Source organism: Habropoda laboriosa, unplaced genomic scaffold (genome assembly GCF_001263275.1).
Source record: "Habropoda laboriosa isolate 0110345459 unplaced genomic scaffold, ASM126327v1 scaffold734, whole genome shotgun sequence".
Classification (NCBI taxonomy): domain Eukaryota; kingdom Metazoa; phylum Arthropoda; class Insecta; order Hymenoptera; family Apidae; genus Habropoda; species Habropoda laboriosa.
In genome coordinates, this window is record NW_017100875.1 from 120,170 (window position 1) to 145,276 (window position 25,107).

General features: G+C 34.4%; 1 protein-coding gene across 1 annotated transcript in view; it reads left to right on the plus strand.

Moving 5' to 3' along the window:
• The window catches only part of LOC108577463, a gene marked incomplete at its 3' end in the record, with an annotated part of 116,018 nt that overhangs the window by 33,773 nt on the left and 57,138 nt on the right, over window positions 1-25,107 (plus strand). Inside the window, 2 exon segments of the mRNA XM_017940617.1 lie at window positions 4,386-4,828; window positions 14,512-14,804. Coding sequence (XP_017796106.1) covers window positions 4,386-4,828; window positions 14,512-14,804 — 736 coding nt within the window.

Here is a 25,107-nt window from a genome sequence, read left to right on the forward strand (position 1 = left end):
TATGCGTGAAACGAGGTTATTCTCATTTCGAACGAAGAGTACATATATGCATGCATACACGCACCGTTGCCCAAGAAGGCGTGGGCTATTGCCCGCCGGTTTGTTTTTGCCCGGGGGAGCCCTACGCTGCCCGTACGGGCAATGACTGAACGGCATTGGTCTAGGTGGTTCGTTAAGATCCAACCACTACCTAGATCTTTTTCGATTATCGTAAAGTACCCAATTTACGTCGCAGGAAATAATTCTGTCATGAAAAGGGTGCTTAATGTTCCGCAGGATATGGAAAGAGCAAATGAAAGTACGAAGCATTCGCACACTTATTCATTTTCTTTGTCTTGCCTAGATTTTGTAGATGGTATAAATAAATTAATGAAACATTGGCATAGGTGTGTAGATTGCAATGGTTCTTATTTTGAATGAATATGTTCACTTTTGGCGAAGTTATGATTAGTTCAATTCAGACGACGAAATCTAACAGAACTTTTCGAAGAACATAACGTAATTCACTCTTGAAAATTTGAGAAATATTTTCAATTGATTAGCAATTATTGAGCAGTTATGCTATAATGGTAGTATCATTATAAAATAAGTGTGTATAGTTCAAAATATAAAAGTCTACTCTCAGTTTAGTCATGCTTCACCTACAAAAATCAAACTATAATACTTTATGTTTCTCATTATTTTCATATATTATTCTTTTCCCCCTCTTACTCTATTGAAAATTCCAACTTGAGCGAAATTGTGCTGCAATAAATTTTCACAGAGAAGCCAATTTCGTTTGATAGCGGACGTTAGAAATATAAATTTTCCGCTGGAAACTGAGCAAGAAGCATAGTTGCTTCGGTGTTATTTTTCGGCAAACCGTCCTTTCTACATGATTGGTCATGATTGGTGAACTTGAATGTTCTATCGATTTCACAAATTAGTGCTTCTCGTGTGCGCGCAATTCGCGTTGAAGTAAGTGGCGCTCGTAAATTTCAACGAGTATTATTGCAGCGATATCGCTACAATATCGATATTGTCAATTGGTAATTGATCTTCGTTTTAATGACTGAAATTGGATCTGAACCGAATGAAAAAAGAAGAGGTTTTAATGCTTTTTCTATTTTTCGTCGCTTCACGAAATTGCTTTTATAGCAGTTCGCGTTTGTTGTTCGATGGATATCGTGTTTGCATTGGCGTTCCATAAAGTAAAGCTGTAAAGTTAGTTTGACGGAAGATGGCTTAGAAAATACGAAATTGTCTGTTTCTTTGACAAAAGTAAATACGGTAGATTTTTCTTCGTTCGAAATAAGGAACATATTACCTCGTTACTTCAAAGTATTCGAAGCGTTATGCTAATTAACAATGTTTAGGTAACAGAATATATTGTAGCAGAAATGGAATGATACTGTTACAATTATTATTGGGAACACATCGTTGGAGTAAATGTAAATTATTTTTAACATAATCAATCCTCGTTAATATCTCGGAAAATTACAATATATTCGTTCGGTCGTATTCTAGATTATTTAATCCAAATAATTGTTGTTTATTTGTATATACGAAATTTAAAAAAAAATAGGTAGTTCTGCTTTCGAATGAATTATATAATGTTATTATTTTTCAATTATATATACATAATTGAATTTTGACGGGCAAGCGTTGCATCGTTGCATATAAAAATTAATCAGATTTAAAAATTTGTTTTAATCACGTTGCACCGTCGCGTATAAAAATTGATCACACTTTTTTAATCGCGTTGCACCGTCGCGTATCGAAATGTGATTCATTTTGATACGCAACGATGCAACGCTTGTCCCTCAAACTTGATACGCAACGATGCAACGCTTGCCCCTCAAACTTGATACGCAACGATGCAACGCTTGCTCCTCAAACTTGATACGCAACGATGCAACGCTTGCCCCTCAAACTTGATACGCAACGATGCTTTTTTTAATCGCGTTGCACCGTCGCGTATCGAAATGTGATTCATTTTGATACGCAACGATGCAACGCTTGCCTCTCAAACTTGATACGCAACGATGCAACGCTTGCCCCTCAAACTTGATACGCAACGATGCAACGCTTGCTCCTCAAACTTGATACGCAACGATGCAACGATTGCCCCTCAAACTTGATACGCAACGATGCAACGCTTGCCCCTCAAACTTGATACGCAACGATGCAACGCTTGCCCCTCAAAATTGATACGCAACGGTGATACGATACGCGAATATGCAACGAATGGATACGCACCTTTATACTTACGCAGCGGATTTTCAAATTCGATTTTCTCGGCAACGCTTGCTCCTCAAACTTGATACGCAACGATGCAACGATTGCCCCTCAAAATTGATACGCAACGGTGATACGATACGCGGATATGCAACGAATGGATACGCACCTTTATACTTACGCAGCGGATTTTCAAATTCGATTTTCTCGGAAACAAAGCTGTGAATGAAAAAATTTTATTCTTTATTTTTTTCTTATTTTTCCATAAGGAATCACGTCATGCCTGTTTTTACATATTAATTGGCCAGACTTTGTACAAATATGAAAAAAGCGCTACATAATGTGTTACAAAATTATTTTCTCAAGAAGTATCGAAGATAGGACAAAATATTCTTCTAACGTTTTAAAGATCATGTGAAACATTTTACGTGACATAGAGGATACCCTCTTTGTTCTTCAATAAAATGGTGGAACTTCCCCCCTGTTTTCCTATATGGAACAGCATACAAACTTCGGCAAACTTAGACAGCTCTTTGGAAAACAAATAACATTTGTCTAAAACGTCTTCCCATATGTTATATAACTTTCAAGTTAAGCCATTAATCCTCGAACAGTGAATGTTGGATCCATAATACTATTATCATAACAAAAATGAAATTTTCTACTGAAATTCGATCGTGTAATTATCTAAAGGGACTTGGTATTTGTGCCAGCGATTATGAAAGTGGTGCAAGTTAATAAACCATAAAAATCGAGTTTTTCTTTTTAATTTTGTTATATCCATTTGTATTTCAATATTGTAACAGAATTTTTGCAAAATAGTCGTGAAATAAGCAGTGACAGGAAGATGTCATTTTCATAATTAGCCACGACAGTTTTATATTTTATATTTTAAATAATTACATACTTTTGTATGACAAGGAAACAATATAACGACAATGGATTTACTATCTTATATTCCACCAATTCACCACGAATATTTGAACGCTCTTAAAACACTAAAAACAGAAAACTTTGTTGCTGAAACAGAATATTAATAGAAATTAATTAAGAAAAATGACAATTATAACATAAATAAATACGTTTATTTTTAACTTGTTTTACTTACAAAATTCAATGTTTTTTGTTAGTTAAGTCTTAATTAGGATGTCTTATTAATTTTGAAAAACACATTTTGGTACAAGTTACTCAAAATTTTACAATGATAGATAAGTTTTATCCCATGATGGAAAAACATTTTTCAGTGCGCCCAAACGCAAAAGTCTAAACCAACAAACTTTGCCAACATTTTTTGGCAGGTCATTTTGAGCAAATAATTTATGCAAATCAGTCTAAACTAGTATAAATCAGTCTAAAAACTAGCTTTAAATAAATGATTTTCATTAAAAGTTAATTTGTTGATTTATACATCTTTCCCCTTTCATATCTCAAAAACGAAGACGAATCATTACAAATTAGAATTTCAATAATTTCTGATTTATTATAAGTCCTAAAATTAATGGGTATCAATGAATGAATGAATTAACTAATAAATAAACTAAAAATTAGTAAATATCTATAATTCCCAAAATTACTATTTACATTAAACTATATTTTGCTATAAATTAAAACATTAATAGGTATATATAATACTTTTTGCTCAAAACAACCTCCCAAACCTGTTACCAAAGTTTCTCACTTTACATCTACAACACCCTCTACAAATTCTCCCAAATAAAACAACTTATTTTTCCACACATTATCCACTAACAACATCGTCTCTCCCTTCCTCGCCTAATTTACAATTAACACCAAGCCCAATAAAAACAAACTCACTACTCTCCACCCAAAACTCAAGCACACAAAATTACTCCGAATCCTATCCTCTCGTATCACCGCGAGAAACGCTGTTCCCCACAATCATACTTGCACCAAAGTATCCCCGGCGTAACCCGACTCGATAGCGACGATCATTTCCACTAAAGTGTCCGCGGCGTAAACCGGCGAAATCGCTACGATCGTTTGCACGCGTTGGGTAATCGTCGGTGAGGAGACATCTCGAAGCGAGAGGCAAGTCCACCGTAGGGATTAGTTTGAGCCGCGACGCGGCGCGGCGCGACGTTTTCAATCAAACCCGGCGTCCTCCATCGATTTTCCACTAATTAGAGTGACGGTTGTGTGCGTGACAGGTGGACGTCTCGACCCAGGTGGATCTGCACGGCGGTTTCGGTGTGCCTGGTGGCGGCATCAGCATCGATTGGGATCGCAGGGCGACGCCGTTGTACTCGCGGGAGGACATCAAGGAACAGTATTGCATAACCAGCCGACAATTGGACGCCGTGGAGAAATCAGGTGGTGGTTTCTTCGGTTGTCTGTCGACCAGAGGTCCGTCGCCTTGCAGCTCGACGAAAGCCTCGATCCTGTCCGCGTGTGTCAGGAGCGTTCCAAGCGATGAGAACCTCTGCGACGCGCCCTATCCACGACGGCCCCTGCAGATTATGTATCGTCAACCTTATCCGACCTATTCGAGGGGTCTGTCCCGCTACGACTTCGAGGACGAAGCTGACTGGATCGAAAGTTCCTACTTCCGACGTAGACCCAGATCATTCTGCACTGTCCCCGACCCGAAAAGGTGAGCTCTAATTTTGCGGATAAGTGAGACAGCTTGAGAGTAATTGGAAAGACAGCAGGGTCGTATTTGTGCTTTTCGTTAGGAGGCCTCGGAGGAACAAGTATTTTAGTTAAGGGGGTATTCTTTTGAGCAACTTTTAGGATTTTTTTTTGAAAGAACTATTAAACTTTTTGCGTTAGGGTTTTGCACATACATTTATGGGCATTTGAAATATGTAATGTATTTTTTTGAAGTAGAAACAGTCAAAATTACGTGAGTTATAGTTTGTTTTATAGAGTGTCCTTTTATAGACAACAGTCATCAGACTGTTTACACGATTCCGGGCCTTCTGCTGTTCTGAACTGAAAGAATGAGGAAGAATCTGAATTAGTACGAATCCAGCTATGGTCTGAACGAAAATAAAATAAAAATATTGATTATTTACAAAATGGCAGCATTTTGAATTTAGATTATCGATTTTTTTCGTATTTTGCCGTCTTTAGCGTGTTAAAAGAAAAAGAAAAAAAGGACGGATGTTAAAAATTTTACTTGATGCGATAACAAGATGCGTGCTGAAAATTCTCTACAAATTTCAAATCAATTGATAAACTAGAACTTGAGATATCGTGTAAAACGTTTCGAAGAATGAGGTTTCGAGAAAAACATCCTCCAAACGCTTACATCTAAATTAATTTCACGAATTCAAACAAATCCTTTTGCACACATTTTCTAGAATACTTATACTTTAAGAAAATGCAACAAAAAAGAATCGAAGAAATATTTCTGTTGTAACTAAAATTTCATAAAAATGTATCTTACAAAAGTTGCATAGTTTTGTGGGAGCCAGCGTATAATAGCAGTAGTTTCATTTCGTTGCAAAGGATTAACGAGATAAGAAGATCAGCTTTGTTTCTCTAAATTGAATGCTATATTTTATTTACTTGTATTTCAATTCAACAACACTCTGCATTTGCATTAAAAAAAGTATAAAAATAAATCAGATCAAATTTACTCTGACGACCAAATGTGTATCGTCCGGGGAAGTCCTTGCATTTCAGATACTCGAAGTACCCGAACTGCCCAGAATTTTCTGAGATCCTCCTAGACGACACTTAGGGGAAAAAAGGGTAATGGCGGTCACATAAGCTAAAATTGCAGTAAAACGAAAATATGGGGTGAAATATTTATGGAAAACTACTCCTTACAAACTTAAACTATCGAACTACTCGTAGAATACGAAAATAATTACTTACATATTGTTTTATAAAAATCAATATTTGCGCCTTGGGACGTAAAGAAAAGAAATTTCACATTTCGAGCATGTCGTTTTATAATAATCGTACTGACCATCGTTGCCCGGTTCGTCCCCTAACATTTGGTCCGTAGATATTCCCGCCGCCATCTTGGTGAACAGCGGGTCCTCATAAACTAGGCGTTTTCGTTTTCAGCGGTCTCTTGCTTTTATATTACGATTTTAGTATTTCAAAATTAGAATTTTATTTTGCAACTATAATTAGGCTGTTTTTTATATTGCTTGTGAGGAGTAAGGTTTTAAAGTGAGGCCCCAGCTTGCGCCTTATGGTAAATGCGGCCCTGAAATAGAGGAATCGAGGTTGGTTTGAGGTTGGAGGATTATTTGGTGGAACGAGGTGATTGATCTGGTGAGAGGCTTTTTTATAGAGGCCGATGTAAAGCGTTTGGCAGGAATTGTACGATCCGAGGTGTACAAAATGGTTCGCCTGTAGCATGTACAGGGTGTAAATAAAAGTAATTGCCGTGGATCTAGGGGAATCTGCACTCTTGGATTGTCAATGAAGTCGTTCATCTCGTAAAATGTTTTTTAATATTTACACCTGAAAATCTTAATAATTAAGGTGTTTATATTATCACAAGAGTATCGCGCACCATTACTAATTGTAGATAAATTTTAAACATCTTCTTACGCCGAGATATTTCGTTATTTTGCGAGAAACTTACTCCAGATATCCGCTTTAATCCTTAAATTCTCAACGACAATTTAATCGCAGCTTAAGAAGCAGATCTGAAGTAGAATTTAATTGAAACGATTCTTCGTGTTTGGATTATTCAATCAATTTTGCATTTTTGTAGGTACAATAACTATTACTAAATTTATTTTTAATCACTATAAGATATATAAATTTGTATACTGTCGTTTATAAGTATTACAGAACGTATTGCATGATTTAAATTACATTTCTTCCGCAAAATTAATAGAATATATCGGTATAAATATATAGGGTGTTCAAACAAAATTTCTTCACACATATTTTACTGGCGTTCATAGAATTTTTTTTTATATGTTAAAATTAATATCTGACATTTATAATACTCAGATTGCAATTATTATACTATGTTTTCCAGCATTAAATATTTTTCTTCGATAACCTATTTTTGGAGGCAGAAATGACAAGAATCAATCGCCCGCATGTAGCAATGTTAGCTTTTGGTAAATAAGATTTTTAATCATCGTTTGTTAACTTGCTCCACCGGTATAATGTTCCTTTAGTACATGAAACAATACAGGTATTTAACGTTTATTCTGTCCGCTGCATTTGTAAAGTAAACTTACACAATTACGTTGAAATTAATGAAGCGCTTCGTCTGATAAAATACAATATCGTTAAGTTTGTCGTATAAACGTAATATATTATGTTCAGTTTAATTTACAATTTAATTTAATCGTTAAATATGTCGAATTTTGCATATTTCATCAAATTTTATTAGCTTTGCGTTGCTTTGTTATTATTTCATAAGAAGTGACATAAGATTTTTAATAATTTGCGCTATACAAGTTTTAAACATTGTTGCAGTATTTCTTGAAATTGATACGAATACAAATTTTCTCAAGTTTTAATCAATAACCGCTTAGAATATTCAAAAACTCCGGAAATTGGGCTAAAATTTAAGCTGAAATTGAGACATAATTTAAAAACTGGGATTCATTATTTTTTATACAATACAAAAAAGAACACTCAATATTATTTTACTTCAGAAACTGAATTTCATATGCATATACTTTTGCCCAACGTGCATTTAAATTTCGCAAAAATCAATATTCTGTACCACACGCACAATTTATTTCGTATAGACAAAATTAACAAAAGAGCAATCTGAAGTGATAATCACCGATTTTGATGAAATTTTATTACGTGATAGATCTGAAAAAATTATTCGACACGTATTTTTCTTTATCGACAATCGTCCACACTGAAGGGGTGAAAATCGCCTTCAAAATTGAGGGTAGTAAACATACTTAACCCCTTCACATATGACAACCTGTCAGACTCGTGGCAGAGATTCTGGCGAAGATGTGAGAAAAATCGTTATATTAGTAAGAAAAATTAATCGTAACCCTAGCTTTCGTTTGAATTTGTAAGACTGAGGATTACGAAGTGTAATTAATTTGTGACAGATTAGTTTTTGTTACGTGATACAGTACTAAAATAGAAAATGGCTGACGCTTAGATGCACAGTCAGAAAAGAAATCATATGTTAAGGGGTTAATCAAATATTTCGAAACCTATTAGAGCCAGAGCAATAGTACAAATTGACGAAATTAGTATTTCTAATAGACGAACGTATCTGCCTAAACAAATTCGCAAAAAGTCCATTTTTTTAAAACAATACACTAAAAATTATAACATTTCCCTTAATTTCTTCAATAAAACATTTATCAATTTTCGCGTAAATTTGTGTACACAAATGACGTCATATTTCAAGTATCACGCAGCCAGAATGCAAATTGTAAAATGCAAATCGAGCTGTTGACCTGCGATCGTAAACCGTTGTACACAGAAATTCGCGAAATTCCTATTCCTCCGCGTTCGTAAACGAATTCCGGCGAAAGAGTAAAAAAAGGGAAAATTCACTGTCTGGTAACTCGTTAATATCCAGTTGTACAGGACATTTAGCGTCGCGCCATCACTACATTACGGAGATAATATTCCGTGGACGTAAAAGAGGTTTACCGCACCGATGAAAAGTTTCATCGTTCTCGGTGCGGTGATTCGACGACGCACATAAATATACGAAAGCAGCGCAGCGAGGGAAATTAACCATTCGCAGAGGAACAGAAAATACGCCACAACACTGACAGAATTTTAAGGACGTTTTCGAAGTTTGTAACGCGTTCTACTTAGCTATCGAATGGGGCACTCTCTGTCGAAAGCTGATTCACCGGCACGCTTCGTTTGTCTCGAGAAAAACGGCACGGTTTGTCTTCGTTGTCGCGGAAAAATTAGCCACTCAGGAGTGAAAATGATTCGAATTCTTCCGATTTTAGTATCGAAGCACAGACTCGGTGTTTAACTTTTCGTAAATAAGCAAAATTTAATAAACTTGATTTGACGGAGTTGGACACTTTGGTTTCTGAATGTTGCAAAAAATTAGCCACTCAGGAGTGAAAATGAAAAACTGAACTTTTCCCAATTTCCTTCAATTTTAGTATGGAAGCACATACGCGGTGTTTAACTTTTCGTAAATAAGTAAAATTTAATAAATTTGATTTGACGGAGTTGGACACTTTGGCTACTGAAAGTTGAAATTTGTTCCACTGTGACAAATTCTGTGGCAAATCTCTGTGTTTACTCTGTCATCTTTTGAGAATGCAAGAATATTTTTTATAAGTGAAAATATCCATTTGTTGTGAAATAGGACCACCGTGAATATCCTTCCCGATGGCTGACACGATATCAGACGTTGTACTTATCCAAAGTACAAAATGCGAACAGACGATTATCGTCTGAACTAGAATAATAAAAAAATATTGAGAAACAAAGAAATGGCTGGGTTTCAAAGAAATTGCTTTCGATTTTAGCAAAAAAAAGAAAAATGTTTTTTTGACCGCCAGGACTGAATTTTGAAGATATTTGCACAATTCTAGTTCAGACGATAAAGCAACATCTACTGAATACACCTGACAAATTTCGAGTGGATCGGACTTCCGGTTTTTTGGTAATCATGTCAGCCAGTTTCGAAAATGCTGTTTCGAGAGAAACGCGTTTGAAGTTTTAACTACAGTTTAAGACTACGTAAAACCGCTTTCTTTGAAGGCATATACCTCTGCCAATTTTGAGAATTGAGCTTTAAAACTACCTAGACATATTTTCGAGATGTTAAACTACCAGAAAATCCCCCAAAATACAAAATGTGTCATTCTTCGTGGCGAAACGCTATAATACATTAGTTTTCGCAGCGGAAACGGTGAAATGTGCTTGTTTCCATGGCAGACTGACACGTGCTGTTCTTCACGAGACACAAGGAACGTGGTACTTTTCGTAACGCACGTTGGATCACTGTATGAAAGAAAAGAAGAAAAGAGAGAATAATTACGAGCTTGACGGACTGTCTAAAGGGTTCGATTTATTTCTGATTATCGTTGTATAAAGCAGCCTCCTATGACGTAGTTTCAAGGTCAATCGCGTAGAGAGGATCGATGAAAAATGATGTTGCGAGGGTAAATTGGCGTATTTATACGTTAGCGGCGCGTCGACGTGAAAACTGCGGAAATAAATGCGAACACGTGATCGATCGATTTTGTAAAAGCTGCCGCGGCAGATAAGCATGAAAGACATGTCGATGTGTTGTAGTTAATAGCTGGCGAAAAGGTGTGCTATCGATATTGATGAGCGATTCACGGCAGATGATATTTCAACGAAAGTACCGTAATTGGAATAATCTAGCTTGGAAGATAATGAATGTTTCGTTGGTACGGTGATAAAAAAGGTTTTGTAAATTTTTTTGCTAATGAATATTCAATTTTTATTGGTTAAGAAGAAACGCGAAAATTCGCGAAAGAAAAATTGACAAACCGTCCTCGACTCCAAAATGTACCCAAAACAATTTCCAAAAAAACTTAACGTTTACATTGTCCAAGGATTGCACCGTGAATCCTTGAAAAATACAAAAAGAAAAAAGGGTGACAAGGAGAAAAGTGCAGAAAACACAAAACGATATCTACTTCACCAAAGATAAAAAACGCCAAAATTTGCAAAGGAAAAATTGACAAACCATCCTCGAGTCCAAAATTTATCCAAAACAATTTCCAAAAAAAACTTAACGTTTACATTGTCCAAGGATTGCACCGTGAATCCTTGAAAAATACAAAAAGAAAAAAGGGTGACAAGGAGAAAAGTGCAGAAAACACAAAACGATATCTACTTCACCAAAGATAAAAAACGCCAAAATTTGCGAAAGAAAAATTGACAAACCATCCTCGAGTCCAAAATTTATCCAAAATAATTTCCAAAAAAGACTTAACGTTTACATTGTCCAAGGATTGCACCGTGAATCCCTGAAAAATACAAAAAGAAAAAAGGGTGACAAGGAGAAAAGTGCAGAAAACACAAAACGATATCTACTTCACCAAAGATAAGAAACGCCAAAATTTTCAAAGGAAAAATTGACAAACCATCCTCGAGTCCAAAATTTATCCAAAACAATTTCCAAAAAAACTTAACGTTTACATTGTCCAAGGATTGCACCGTGAATCCTTGAAAAATACAAAAAGAAAAAAAGGTGACAAGGAGAAAAGTGCAGAAAGCACAAAACGATATCTACTTCACCAAAGATAAAAAACGCCAAAATTTGCAAAGGAAAAATTGACAAACCATCCTCGAGTCCAAAATTTATCCAAAACAATTTCCAAAAAAAACTTAACGTTTACATTGTCCAAGGATTGCACCGTGAATCCTTGAAAAATACAAAAAGAAAAAAGGGTGACAAGGAGAAAAGTGCAGAAAACACAAAACGATATCTACTTCACCAAAGATAAAAAACGCCAAAATTTGCGAAAGAAAAATTGACAAACCATCCTCGAGTCCAAAATTTATCCAAAATAATTTCCAAAAAAGAACTTAAGGTCTGCAAAACATCTAGTTACAGATACATTGTCCAAGGATTGCACCGCGAATCCTTGAAAAATACAAAACGAAGAAAGAAAGAAAAATTGACAAACCATCCTCGAGTCCAAAATTTATCCAAAATAATTTCCAAAAAAGAACTTAAGGTCTGCAAAACAGCTAGTTACAGATACATTGTCCAAGGATTGCACCGCGAATCCTTGAAAAATACAAAACGAAGAAAAAGAATAAAACAAGTAACAATAAAAGCGACAACGAGGATTCGTTTAATTAAAATTAGAGGATACAGTTGGCAGAGAAACGAGGACGGCGTTATTACGCACCGCGAAAGAGAAGCTAAAATCTAAATACGATTTATTTAGGTCGTTGTTGCAGCTTCGCAGAAGCAACATCACCGTCACCCACTTTTCTCCAAGATAATGCCTGTCACATGCGAGGATCGGCTCCTGGCCGACACAATGGAAATGAGAATGTAGCCATCGCGCGTGGCAATATCACCGCGGTGTGTGCTCTTGTCATGTATTAAATAAAAAAACGCAGGTGTCCCCAGGCAGAAATAAATGTCTATCGACTAACCGGTTAATTAAACCGCGTGTACCCACGATCAGGAACTGCTGTCGCGCTTAACGGCCCGCTTTTATCCCGGTGTCACCCGGTAGAAAAACCGCCGCGTGTTTTCTTTAGATCGTTAACGCTCGCTCTTTTTCTCGCGATTATGAAACGTTCTTCCGCGGCACCTGTTGGATTATATCGGGAGAAGCAACGACGTACACTCCCGTTCGTAAGTTATTGGAACACTTTTTGGATCGGGTTGGCCGATAAGCAGATAATATCGGATTTTTCCGGACGTTTTTGCTGGTTTTGAGACAAAAGACTGTTCTTAAGCTATAATTGGAAAAAAGAAGTTTGTTACATTTGGTAAAATTCTTTTAGCGTTCAGTTTGGTTTTAGGGTGAACAACGGAAATATTTATTTTGGTACAATTATGGGGTTTTTATTTTTGCAAAGGTAAAAATAAGGTACTGTTCGGGCGTACCGACGACCGAACAATACATCGGCCTTTTCTGTAGAAACAGTATTTGTAAAGAGAAGTCTTAGCCGGTATTATTGCAGCAAAAATTTCGAAGACTCTACACCCGGACACCACATGCGTCAAGACCATGAAACAGACCCTCGACACCAGTAATCCTATGTACACAGCAATATAACAAATCTATGTAACAACAATTTCCCCACTTTCACACCATCAGACAGACACTCCTCAAACATCCCAAAAAACCAATCACCACACACTTCCACCACCTCCTACACATTCGAACCACCAATGAAAAAACACACCTAGTTGATAAAAGAGCGAACATAGACACTCCAAAAAAAAGGAACTCGTTTAGCTTTCGAAGCGCACACTACAATTATCACACGACTTTAGTGGAGCTCTCCGGACATTAGTTTATCGGGAGAGAGCGACGCGAAATAAATATTGTAATATTTTGTGCCGCATCAAGCTATAATTAGAAAAAGAAGTTTGTTACATTTGGTAAAATTTTTTTAGCGTTCAGTTTGGTTTTAGGATGAACAACGAGAAAATCTATTTTCGTGTAATTGTGATTTTTCTATTTTTGCGAAGGTAAAAATAAGGTGCAACAGATTTGTTTTGGAGATAGAAAGATTTTAGTGGTGTGAAGATAGTTGGAGAAGTTTTGCGATGGAGATTTTAGTTTTGCGAATAAAAGTGAGGTTTATGGCTGCAATAATGAAATATAGGACCATCGCCCTTCTGGCGAAGCTATTGGAAGAATTAAAGATATACAATAAACGTGAATAAGAGGGTGACTGCTTTTTTTATTTCGAGTAAAATGTGTAGCGATAAAACATCTTTAATGTTTATGTTTGTTTCTTTCGAAGTGAATGGATATTTTATTGTGCAAGTATGCACTTAAGGTCTTTGGGTCGAAAATGACCCAATTCCCATGAATATGCGAAATTCGTATTTTCAACTAATAAACAGTATCAAGGAAATATAGAAATATGTTGTTGTATCTATTGTAGAAACATAATGTACCTATGCCTTTTACATATAAATTTTGAACATTTTTGATAGTTTAATGTGCTTTAATAAGGGCTCCTTTTGCAGGTAAAATTTCAAAGAATGAGACCATATTCTTTTTTAATTTGAACACCTCTAACCCATCGCAGAGAAATTCAGAAAATAAGAATTTGTTTACGATTTTCAGTATTATAAAATCAATTTTTCAGATAACAAAAATATTGTTACAATAGAACCATCCTTCTAGATTAAAAGAAAAAAAAAGTGAGCTCAATTCGACCAATAGTTTCCGAGATAAAAATTAATAAGCACACAGCCTGTTTTCACAAAAATAGGCAAAAACTGTCAAATTCAAAGGTCCGTATTTTTTAAACAAATTCGAAATCAGCTAAATGATGACTTAAACCCCCCCTAATTCTACGTACACTACATTATATTGCATTTCATTTGGAGCAAAGTCTCCCAGGAATCTCCAGAATCACCCTAAAGAAGTAAGAACGTGATGGGTCAAAAATGACCCAGAGACCGTAGCAAAGTCCCGTATTTATTTCACATTTTGTATAACAAACCCTTACATATTTTATAAATATTTGCTTCTAAATACACACATACATAATTCATATTTGTATAACATATACGTCTCGTTATAACACGAAAGGAACGTCTACGGTAATTTACCAAACTCAGACCAGCCCTCTCATGCATATATTTACAGCCCTTGACTCGATTTATCCTGCAAGAGGGAAAAAGCTTTTGAAAACTTTTCTTTGTCGCAGGTACACATGGCTTCCAGAGGACGAGGAATCGACGAAATTGGAGGGTCCTCGTCCGGTACTGCCCCCAGCACCTCCGCCACCCACCTCTCAAGCCCCGAAACCGAAACACGTGAGCTTCGCGAGATCGCATACTCTTACATCCTTTGACATGCCGAAGAGTAGAAGCCCTCCGAGACCGCAGAATCAGGAACGCCTTATAGATTCGCAGCCAACGATGCAGAACGCCATGCTTCCTTCGACCTTACCTCTGATGCATCCTTACAACGCCAGCGAACCTCGTGTTATTGTCCTCGGTGAGTCTCTCTTTTCATGGAAATGTCGTAATTAGCCTTTCGCTGGAAGTTTGCCTCGGATGGTTTTGTGTCTTATTGGGTCGCGCTATCTAATTCCACAAATTTTTTTCATTTTAAGATGTTAATCACAAGCCACAGTTTGTAACATAACCTATAATTTTGACTGAATACGTCCATTTGTTGTTCAAATTTGCTCCATTAAAGAACTTACGTCGAGAATTGATTAACTTAGAAGTTACGATTTTTGTCCCGAACGCCCATATACTCGAAACACTGTGGGTCGTCCTGAAATTCACGGTAATACGGAAACTTAGAAGTTTTTTCGAGGTTATGTTTTCAGTTCTAGGCGCGTTTCGTTGCTGAGACAGAAAATGGTTTCGTTATTAGCGTTAGGGGAACTACATTTGGCAAAAGTTGACAAAAATTTACACAGCGTGGATAATTTCTTTCTTTTACATGTATTGTAGAGGGTTTATTTTCGTTCTTGAGATACGCGAGTTTGCAAACTGGACTTATTTCGAAATTTGCAATGAAACTAAACAGTAATTTTTAAGTGTGCTGACAGTGAATATGGAATTGAGCAAATGTGAACATAAGAGAAATGTTTACACTTTTTGTAGTTACTTCGCAACTGTTTACTAGATAGTGTGTTCTCAGGATACTGTTCAGTTTTGTTGTACTAGTCAAAGAAACGACAACAATGTGACTTCACGAATTTCTTTCTGTTATCGAAGATGAAGAAAAACTTTTCGATTATTTAATTGAGCATCGCGTTATACGTAACGAGATTAAATCTGATTTTAAATAGAAACTGGGTTTGGGTTAAGTTAGGTTAGGTTAGAATATTTTCAGGGAAGAGCCAACGCGTTTACTTTGTACCAAAAATCGTGGAAATGTATGTCAAGATTAAGATCATAGAGATTACATTTTTTTTTTTTTTCTAAGAATATTATTTTTATGAAATTTCAAAATCGTATATCCCAGGAACCAAATGAGGCCGCTGCAAAATTTAAAGCGTGTGTTACAAACCCTCTACAATAATTGTCAAAAGAAAGCTAATCCGTGCTATGCAAATTTTTATTAACTTTTACTCTACATTTCTGCAAATTTTCAAATTTTTTAAAATTTTCTGATCACCGAACTGCCCTCGTGAATCAATTTTTGCAGGATCTTAATAATTTTCTAATGACTGTTTAGGTTTGCTTCACATTTAATAAGTATCCTAATACATTTCTGTTCAAATATGGAAGATTTCGTATTCAGTATGCAACAATGACAGTTGCTAATAAGTCGAAAGATTGATAATATTTGGAAGGCAATATCCGACATGAAATTGAAAACGTGAACACAATAGGAAATTGCTATATAAAAAGAACTCAATTTTGCATGAACGTGCGCGCCTGTATTTAGGATGTAACAACATCCAACGTTCGGAACAATAGTCGAATATTTCATTTATCTCGAGATACATAATTAAAGCTTATCGGATGATTAAATAATACAGATCTCTGTATTATTTAAGGTTTTGATTTATGTAAAATTTGTGAAAAAGTAATAACGTGGGGCACCGGAAGTAAATACTTTTGTGGCTCACTGTAATGCATATAGTATCCTATGTGCAGTAGAGAGAAATATTTAGGAATGATTTATTAGCAAAGATTGTTTATAATAAACAAAAACAATTTTTCAGTGATTAGTAATAGGTAGTTTTAATCAATATCGAAAAATTAGCAATTGGCATCTAGTATTTGATAATCGATGGCTACTAAACGTTGCTGAGAATTGATAATTACTGGACTGCGGATTTTTATGCAAATTTATATTTTTGAGAATATAGCAAAAAAAGTAGAACTTTGGTGAAAAATTATTTCACCTACCAGGTATTATAAAAAGCACTATAATTTAGATATTTTTTCATATTACGTGCATTGTGTGCAATTTTGTACCTTTAAATTTCCTGTAAATGCATAAAAATCCGCAGTCTAATAATTACAAAGTAAAAGGTGTGTGCAGGTTAATAATTCAAAGCAATTAATTAATATCAGTTGGTTAATATGTGAATAATAATCAATCTTTACAAACAGAAATTGACAATTCGTAGCTGTAAGAAATTGTTAATACAAATTGCTAAATAATAATTTTTGATAATAGTTAAATAATAATTTTTCCAAGTAATTTTTATCACGTAATTTTGAAGATTTTATATCGAATGTGTAATTATAAAAAACGTTTTGGTGTCTTATTTTCTATAATTAAAATTGGGTGTATTTCTTAATACAGTATACAAATAAACTCGTAGGAGATAACTTAATATCATAAACTTAAAGGACTTTCTACGAGATCGTGTTTCACAAACTTATACTGTAACGTTTCATCCGAACTATTTCAAATTTCTCATTAAAACGCGATCAACACCAAACGTAGTCGCCTTTTACAAAGAATCTAAAGAACGATAATTAACCCTCCGTAAGCAATCTGGGTCTTTCACGACCCAAGTGAGATTTCTTCGAAACAAATTTTTATTTTAGTGAAAAAGTTTGAAACATTTTCCTTAACGAATTGTTGTATAATATAGTAGAGACTTTAATAAGTACCCCAGAATTTTTCTAGATTTTTTGAAAGCCTAAAACGGTAAAAAAATTAGGCTTCAGTGTGAAATAATTTTTTTCGGGTCATTATTGACCCAAGCGAAATTTCACTCTTGTATTTCATCGATTATTGAAAAAAGTTTTATACATTTGACTTAACGAACAATTGTATAATGTAGTAGAGACTTTGATCAGTACTCCAGAATTTTTTCAGATTTTTTGAAAGTCTAGAACGGTAAAAAAATTAGGCTTCAGTGTGAAACAATTTTTTTCGGGTCATTATTGACCCAAGCGAAATTTCACTCTCGTACTTCATCGATTATTGAAAAAAGTTTTAAATATTTGTCTTAACGAACAAGTGTACAATGTAGTAGACACTTTGATAAGTATCCTAGAATTTTTTCAGATTTTTTGAAAGCCTAGAACAGTAAGAAAATTAGACTTGAACACAAATTACCCAATAACACAATGAACCAATGAACACAAATAAGTGTGGAAAAATATATTTGCCTACGGAGGATTAATTATATTTCTTATTTTATTATTTATTATTATTCAGCCTCATTGCTATGAAAAGGACTTGGCCTACAATAGACAATTACATTATTTTCTTATCTATTCAAGCTTCATTTCGTCTCGTCACTCACAAACTCATTATTTCTAACTACGTAGGTACGTTCCTAATTATAATTCTATCTAACTTATTGCTACCAAAAGGTTAATTACACATAATGCTCAATGTTACAAATGTCCAATTGAAATTTCTTCCAACTTTCCCAAGTCTCGCGACACTTTCTTCAAGGTAAATTTTCACGCATTCACATATTTTATACGATTCGTATTCTGGCTCGCCTGTCTCTCAAAGGCACACACACACACATTCACCCATGTGTAACTAAATAAATAGGCCGTCTGATGTAACTTAAAACTAAGTCTACACCCTGGACTAAAAGCACCCTTTAGAGAAAATGTTTCGATAGGATGGTTCGCTTGAACATCTCCTCCTGCTCCTCCCTCCTCTTAGCGCCACACAGTAGGTCACCCAGCGAAAAATTCTACGATATTTAAGGTTCACGCAATTAGAGATCCGAACTTCTTACGGCCATTATTTCAATTATTATTAAGACATGCTTATTAAAGTAACCTATAATTACGATCCGCTGTTTGCGGCAGAGTTGAACATTTACTTTAAGGTGTGTACGGAATGTTGTAATATGTAGAACAAATGTTAGTGTGCCGTGAGAACGAAGATTAGTGATATGTGATTTAAATAATTATTCGATATACAGGGTGCTTCAGAAATAGGTGGCCAAACTTTGGTATCGTATTCTATTCTCCCTAAGGATGAAAGAAGGTCTTATAAATACAGGTCTGGCACTCTTCCTTTTCGAGATATAAACAATTTTCGTTCGCTTCGAAATTTTGCAAAATCGGATTATCGATGAATGTGACAAAATTCGGAATACACCTGGAATTTTTGAACGTTTTTGACGATCTCTGAAACGTCAATGCGATGTGTGTATTGTTGCGAAGGGAAATTCTTTTCAGTATTTTTTTTAGTCAATTTTTTACAATTTACATTTATTTTTGTAATATTTTTTAAAACCTTCTGTCGCAAGCAAAAAGTGTTTACACATATTTCGGAAAGGAAGAGTTTTTGAACTTACGTTCAAATGACCTTTTTTCATCCTTAGGGATATATAAAGCTAAAAAATTTGTAAGAATACCTGGGCAAATTTTTATTTGAAATTACAATAGGAAACAGCTATTTGAATAATATTTTGGTCTGTTATTTTTGTTATAGTTAGGTGAAAATATAGGTAGTATCGATTTATTCGAAGTAGTAGCAATTTTAAGTAATAAATGATTTCGTTATTTCTTTATTTCCAATTTGGCAAATGAAATTACAGTTAAGAAAAGTGAAAAGTTCTCTCTCTGTGAGAAGTTCATTAGTTAGAGATTTTCTCTGGGACCATCTAATATAGTTACGAAAGAAAATAATCGTTCAACTGGTGCAGAAGATGAAAGGGGGTTACTCTTGAAGAAAACACTTCTTTTGTTCCATGAAACTAGTAATATCACGTTTATTAATTTTACAAACTTTAAACTCACTCTTCTATTCTAAAAATTGATATTTTGTAAAATAAAACTACCCTTTTTCATTGTTCGTCGAATTTTTATAATTAAGATAATATTCGTTCATATTTTATTAACTTAACAAATTTTCAATCTACTTTTTTATTCTCAAAAATGCAAATTTTGTAAAATAAAGCTTTCGTTCCTCTTTATTCTTTTATATTTTTACAGTATTCTTTCATATTTCGTTAACTTCACAAATTTCAAATCTACTCTTTTATTTTCAAACCAGAAATTCTGCCAAATAAAACTCTCATTTTTCATCGTTTTTTCAAAACGAAGATAATATTCCCTCGTATTTTATTAACTTTGCAAAGTTCCATCCTACTCTTTTATTCTCAAAACAGAAATTCCGTAAAATGAAACGATCCTTTCTTCTTTGTTCATCGATTTTCCATGATTGAACAATACTCTCTGGTATTTTATTAACTTTGCAAATTTCCAACCTACTCTTTTATTCTCAAAATAGAAATTCCGTGAAATAAAGCCTCCCTTTCTCATTTCTCATCGATTTTTCATTATTAAGATATCCTTCTGTATTTTTATAGCAAAATTACGTGGGCTTTCGTGAGAGTAAGCGATCTTGTTTTTCCTTTATTAATAATTAGAAGAAATCCGAGATAGGATGACGTAGGCACGAGCTTTGTTCTCAGGATGATCCTTCTAGCTACTAGAGCGAGAATAGAAATCTTTAGAAACGAAAAGTCGGCCATTTTATTGATGACACTTCATCAGTCATTCGTGATTAAGAAATAGCTTATTCATATCAAACTGTTCTTTGTTCTGACACGAACTCCAATAAATAGGAAACTGAAAGAGGACAAACTCGGTTCTGTAACTTTTCTTTCTTATTGCCGCGTCAACAGCTTCTTCCGGAATTCAAATAACAGCAATTAAGTGTGAAAGTTAATAATAAAATTCAGAAAGTTTTGACAGTTATAACGATAACTTGGCGAAGCTAGTAAGAGAAGCATTCTTCTTCATTTAAACGCGAATTTCCTGCAAAAGATCGAGATTTGTATTAAAAAACGAAAAGGATTCGTTTTATTTATTTAGAAATTTTGTTTGTTTTTGTTTTATTGTATAACGTACGCAGCTATAAATATTTTTCAGAAAGATAGTAGGAATTATTAGAAACATGTAATATCAAGTTCTTACTTCAACTCTTAACTGGTACTTTGAGATGTAACAATTTTAATCGTTGTTTAGGAAGTAATAAAAAGATACGGCAATAATTAATGAAATGGGACGGTAAACATAATTCTGGAGGAATTAGGATTTCACAATTTCGTAATGAAGACATTTTGTAATTCTATAATTTAACTAACAGATTGAATGTAATTAGTACTTATTGTAGGAATTGTGTTATTATTGTTGTTCTTTTCGATTTCTTATATTTTTAAGTGTTAGTGTATTTACAACTACACTTCCGTATAGAAGTATTAAGATACTTACTGAATGTAAAGTATTTTCTCTGTAAGTGTAATAGTTTCCGAGATAAAAATTCGTTTATACAGTCATGTTTGGCTAAACACTTGTTTTTTTCTCGCGATTTTCAGTGTGTTATAATTTGTTAATAACTTTGAAGCCAGCGAAATGATGACATAAACTCATCATTATTTCGCATAGACTACAACATATTACAGTTTCGTCAAAATCGGAAGATATTCTGCCAAAAATGATCGATTTGGCATGGAATGACTCATATTGAAATTAATTTAATTCTGCTGAAATCTAACAAAAACAATTGACAGTTACTAAAATTTACTGAAATCTGATGAATTCTATTAAAATCTAAATGCATTCTACTGATATCTATTGAAATCTTTTGAATCTACTAACTGTGAATTGGATTGAATTCTATTAAAATCCACTGAATTCTATTGAAAACCTACTGAGATCTACTAAATTTCATTAAAATCTATGGAATTATACAGACGTCTACTGAAATCTAATAAAATCTACTTACCGAATGTGAAGCAAGCCTCATTACAAGTTTAACATAAAATTATTCGACGCACAAAAATTATTGCAAAATTATTAAACTAAAAAAAAAATTGCTCATTCTAGAATGTCAAAGTGTAACCAGCACATATGTGTATTTTTATCAATATACGACACTAACTTTGGCGAGAAAATTCAATTTAAATCGTATAATACGTTCCACACGAACGTAACGGGTGTCCTAATACTTACGAACGACAGTGCAGATTGCGACGTCAGGTCGCATTAGAGTTGCAGGTAGGCAATGTGAAATAGAATGAGACGTACAAAAATTCTGTTGAGACATACGTATTGTAAAATATCTTATTAAAACGTTCTCTCAGTTTTCTTATCAAAATTCCTATAATACTGTGAAAAGAAATGTATGATAAAAGTATGTACTTTCTAAATGACAATGGGAAAGAGAATATATTGAACAAAAATATCCGCGAGGAACAGAGAATTCCACAGACGTGGAAACCAAGCATTGTGAAAGGTTAGTAGAACGTTAATCTTTCCTCTGTAGTAATGGGACATAGGAGGACATTACATATTGAAAACACGATCTCACATATAAGAGAAGCGTAATATCGTAAATTCAATTTTCTTTTCATAAAGTGAAAGAACGAGGTGAAGCAGTTCTACGAATCATACATATTTCGACTCGAATTACAGGAAATAGATTAGATTTACTCCGGTATCTACTGATACACAGGGTGTCCCAATTATTTTCGATCAAACTTCGTCAGTGTGTTCTATGGGTGTAAGTAAGACAAAAACGTTATATGAACATAGGCTTTTTGAAGCTTCGTTAAAAAATTATAACAATAATACGAAATACGAAGAGAATGCTAACGAACTTGTTGTTGCTAGGATACGAGATAGAAATGGCGCTGGCAGAAGTTAATATTTAACACGTTTAACGACCTCGAATAATAAACACAGCTTGCATAAATAGACTAGATGTATACCTACACGTATATCCTTGATTTATTCCTATTTTGTAACATAACCTCAAACTCCGTTACCACTCCTTTCGTATTTCATATTTCTGTTATAACTTTTTAACAAAGCTTCAAACGACCTATGTTTATATAACATTTCTTTCTCATTTATACTCCTAGAATGTACTGACAAAGTTTGATCAGAAACAATTAGGACACCCGGTATATGTATTTTTATCGTACATTCTAACGAGTCTGAAATCAATTTTTGAAAGGATACGTTTACTGCATATTTCCGAGAAAATGCTCGGAGGAAATTTAAAGCAGATAACTTCTATGATAAACATTTTAAAGTATATAAAATATTGCACGGAAATAAATTCCTGGTATTTAAATATTTCATTTAACTGCTTAAGAACTTTCGTAATTATTTAGTTAATAGGAAAGCACGTTTAAGAATTAATCCTTCATTTTTTTATCATTTATAATTAGTACTTTTGATTCAAAGATAAAAACATGTCGAGACTTTATTGTACTTTTCTTGATAGGAAAATACACAATATAACAAAACGCCTTCACTAAACGATAAACTTAAAATGAGAAATGAATTTCACATAAGGTTCGACATTTTCTTATGTCCGTAATACAAATGAATGGATAACATATCAGTAATTAACAATTTCAGTCTTGCTCTTTGTTTAACCAATGGAATAACTTTCTTCAACTTATTATATGTTACAAGCTTGTAAATTCTCACATCGTAACTAAACTTGTAAAATTCATTAAGACGTTTGAAATCCTAACTCTTCGTAAACTGCTTAACTCGTAGCATAAGTAAAAAATTTTTAAAATCGTTTTATAGCACTCGTATAAAATTTTACTATTTCTAGCATTTTACAAAGACTTGACTGTAAAATATGCCAGTTTCGATACAAAAGTAATACTATTTACACTTACTATTATTATTTGCGTGGACCATTTGCCATTTTTCAGGCAACTTTTTAATCCTCTTTGCAAAAAAATTCTTATCTTTTGGATTAAAACACTGATATAATTTGAACTTTAAGTGATCTAAATTTTTTAAATTTGCCATTTAAAAAGTTTTCCAGTAAACGAAATAAATGGTAATCCAATGGCCAAGAGAGTATGTTAGATGTGACATTAATTCCTAGTTCAATTATTTAATTTCTTCTATTATTTATTTTTCAAATATAATCATGCAGCAACATGGTATGGATCACTGAAAAAGTACTTTCATGCTCCACATCTTCAAACACACTACACAAATTTGCCAAATGTCCTACAAATTGTAAATTAAACCCAGAAAAGATAAATTTTTTTAAAATTTCCCTTTATTATTTGTATCCATTTACAAAATATTTACAAATAATTATACGATGTTTACTACCATTTAACTTCCGTTTCTTTAAACGGCAAGTATTACACACAAAAAATAAATGTAAAGAAAAAATTGTTATTTCCATTATGTACGAATATCAAGCCAAGATAAAAAGCGATATTACTCATAGGATGACCTAATCGAACCAAACAACGAAACAACAGGAAAAAACGTGTTACACCCTTAAATTGTAGCTATTTTCGCGAGTTTTGCATCTCCAATAAGTATATCACATTTAGACTAAGCTGCAGCCCGTTTCCATTTCTATTTCACATCGTTCGCAAGATTATCAGCTCGACTGTGGCATTAACTTCTTATCCGTAGTCCGGCTGTTAGCTCAATATTAGCCATCAAATTGCCAATGTAGCTCTGGTCGAACGAGACTCGATATTGAACTGGTGTTGGAAACGATAACGACTCGGAATAGTTTCGTCGCATTGACGTTAGATCCGATTCTACCGGGTTACACGGGAGCGCTCAGAACTGGTGAAAGCGTTAATTTCACTTCCTCAATTAATATCTAATGAACGTCAAATTACGTCATCGGGGTGAATTATGTTATTGGGGTAATTTCAACATCAAAGGAAATCCGTTTCTTATTCGTCCGTACGTGGCAGCTTCCGGGAGCGTGTTACCCCTTGGAAATGGGATTCGTGGGGTAGCGTTCGAATTTCTCCGTTTATTGAGTGAAAGTGCCATTGTACGGTGCACTTGAAAATTTCGGCAATATTCGAGATTTTTTTCGGTGTGTATAATGAACAACGGTGTGAAAAATTTTTTCAATTATTAACCCGACTAGAATTTCAGTTAGGCAGATATTAGGTCCGCATTAGGCTAGCCTGATTTGCCTGTTAGGCCCGCAAGCGGTACGTAACGCGGAATATTCACGACCGCCTAATTGGGAAAGTCGCGTTAGGGCCGCACTAGGCTTTCCCAATGAGGCCAATCGCATTAGGCCCATATTAAAATAGCTTTATTAAGCTGTCATTGGGAGACATTAATGAAATCTCACGAGGAGTACCTCATCAAGACACTGTATGGATTAAATTGTAAAAGCTTTTATCTTGTTGAAAGCTCTCACGCAAGCGTACGTCCGACACTGAGATGTCTGTAAATATTCCTAGTTTCCAAGTTTCAAAGCCATCCCCATTTCAGCCTCGTATGGCAACTGTTAGGAATGCCCAACTTAAGCTTGCGCTCGGCCACTCCCATTTCGGTCACGTATGGCAACTGTTAGGAATGCCTAACTTAGG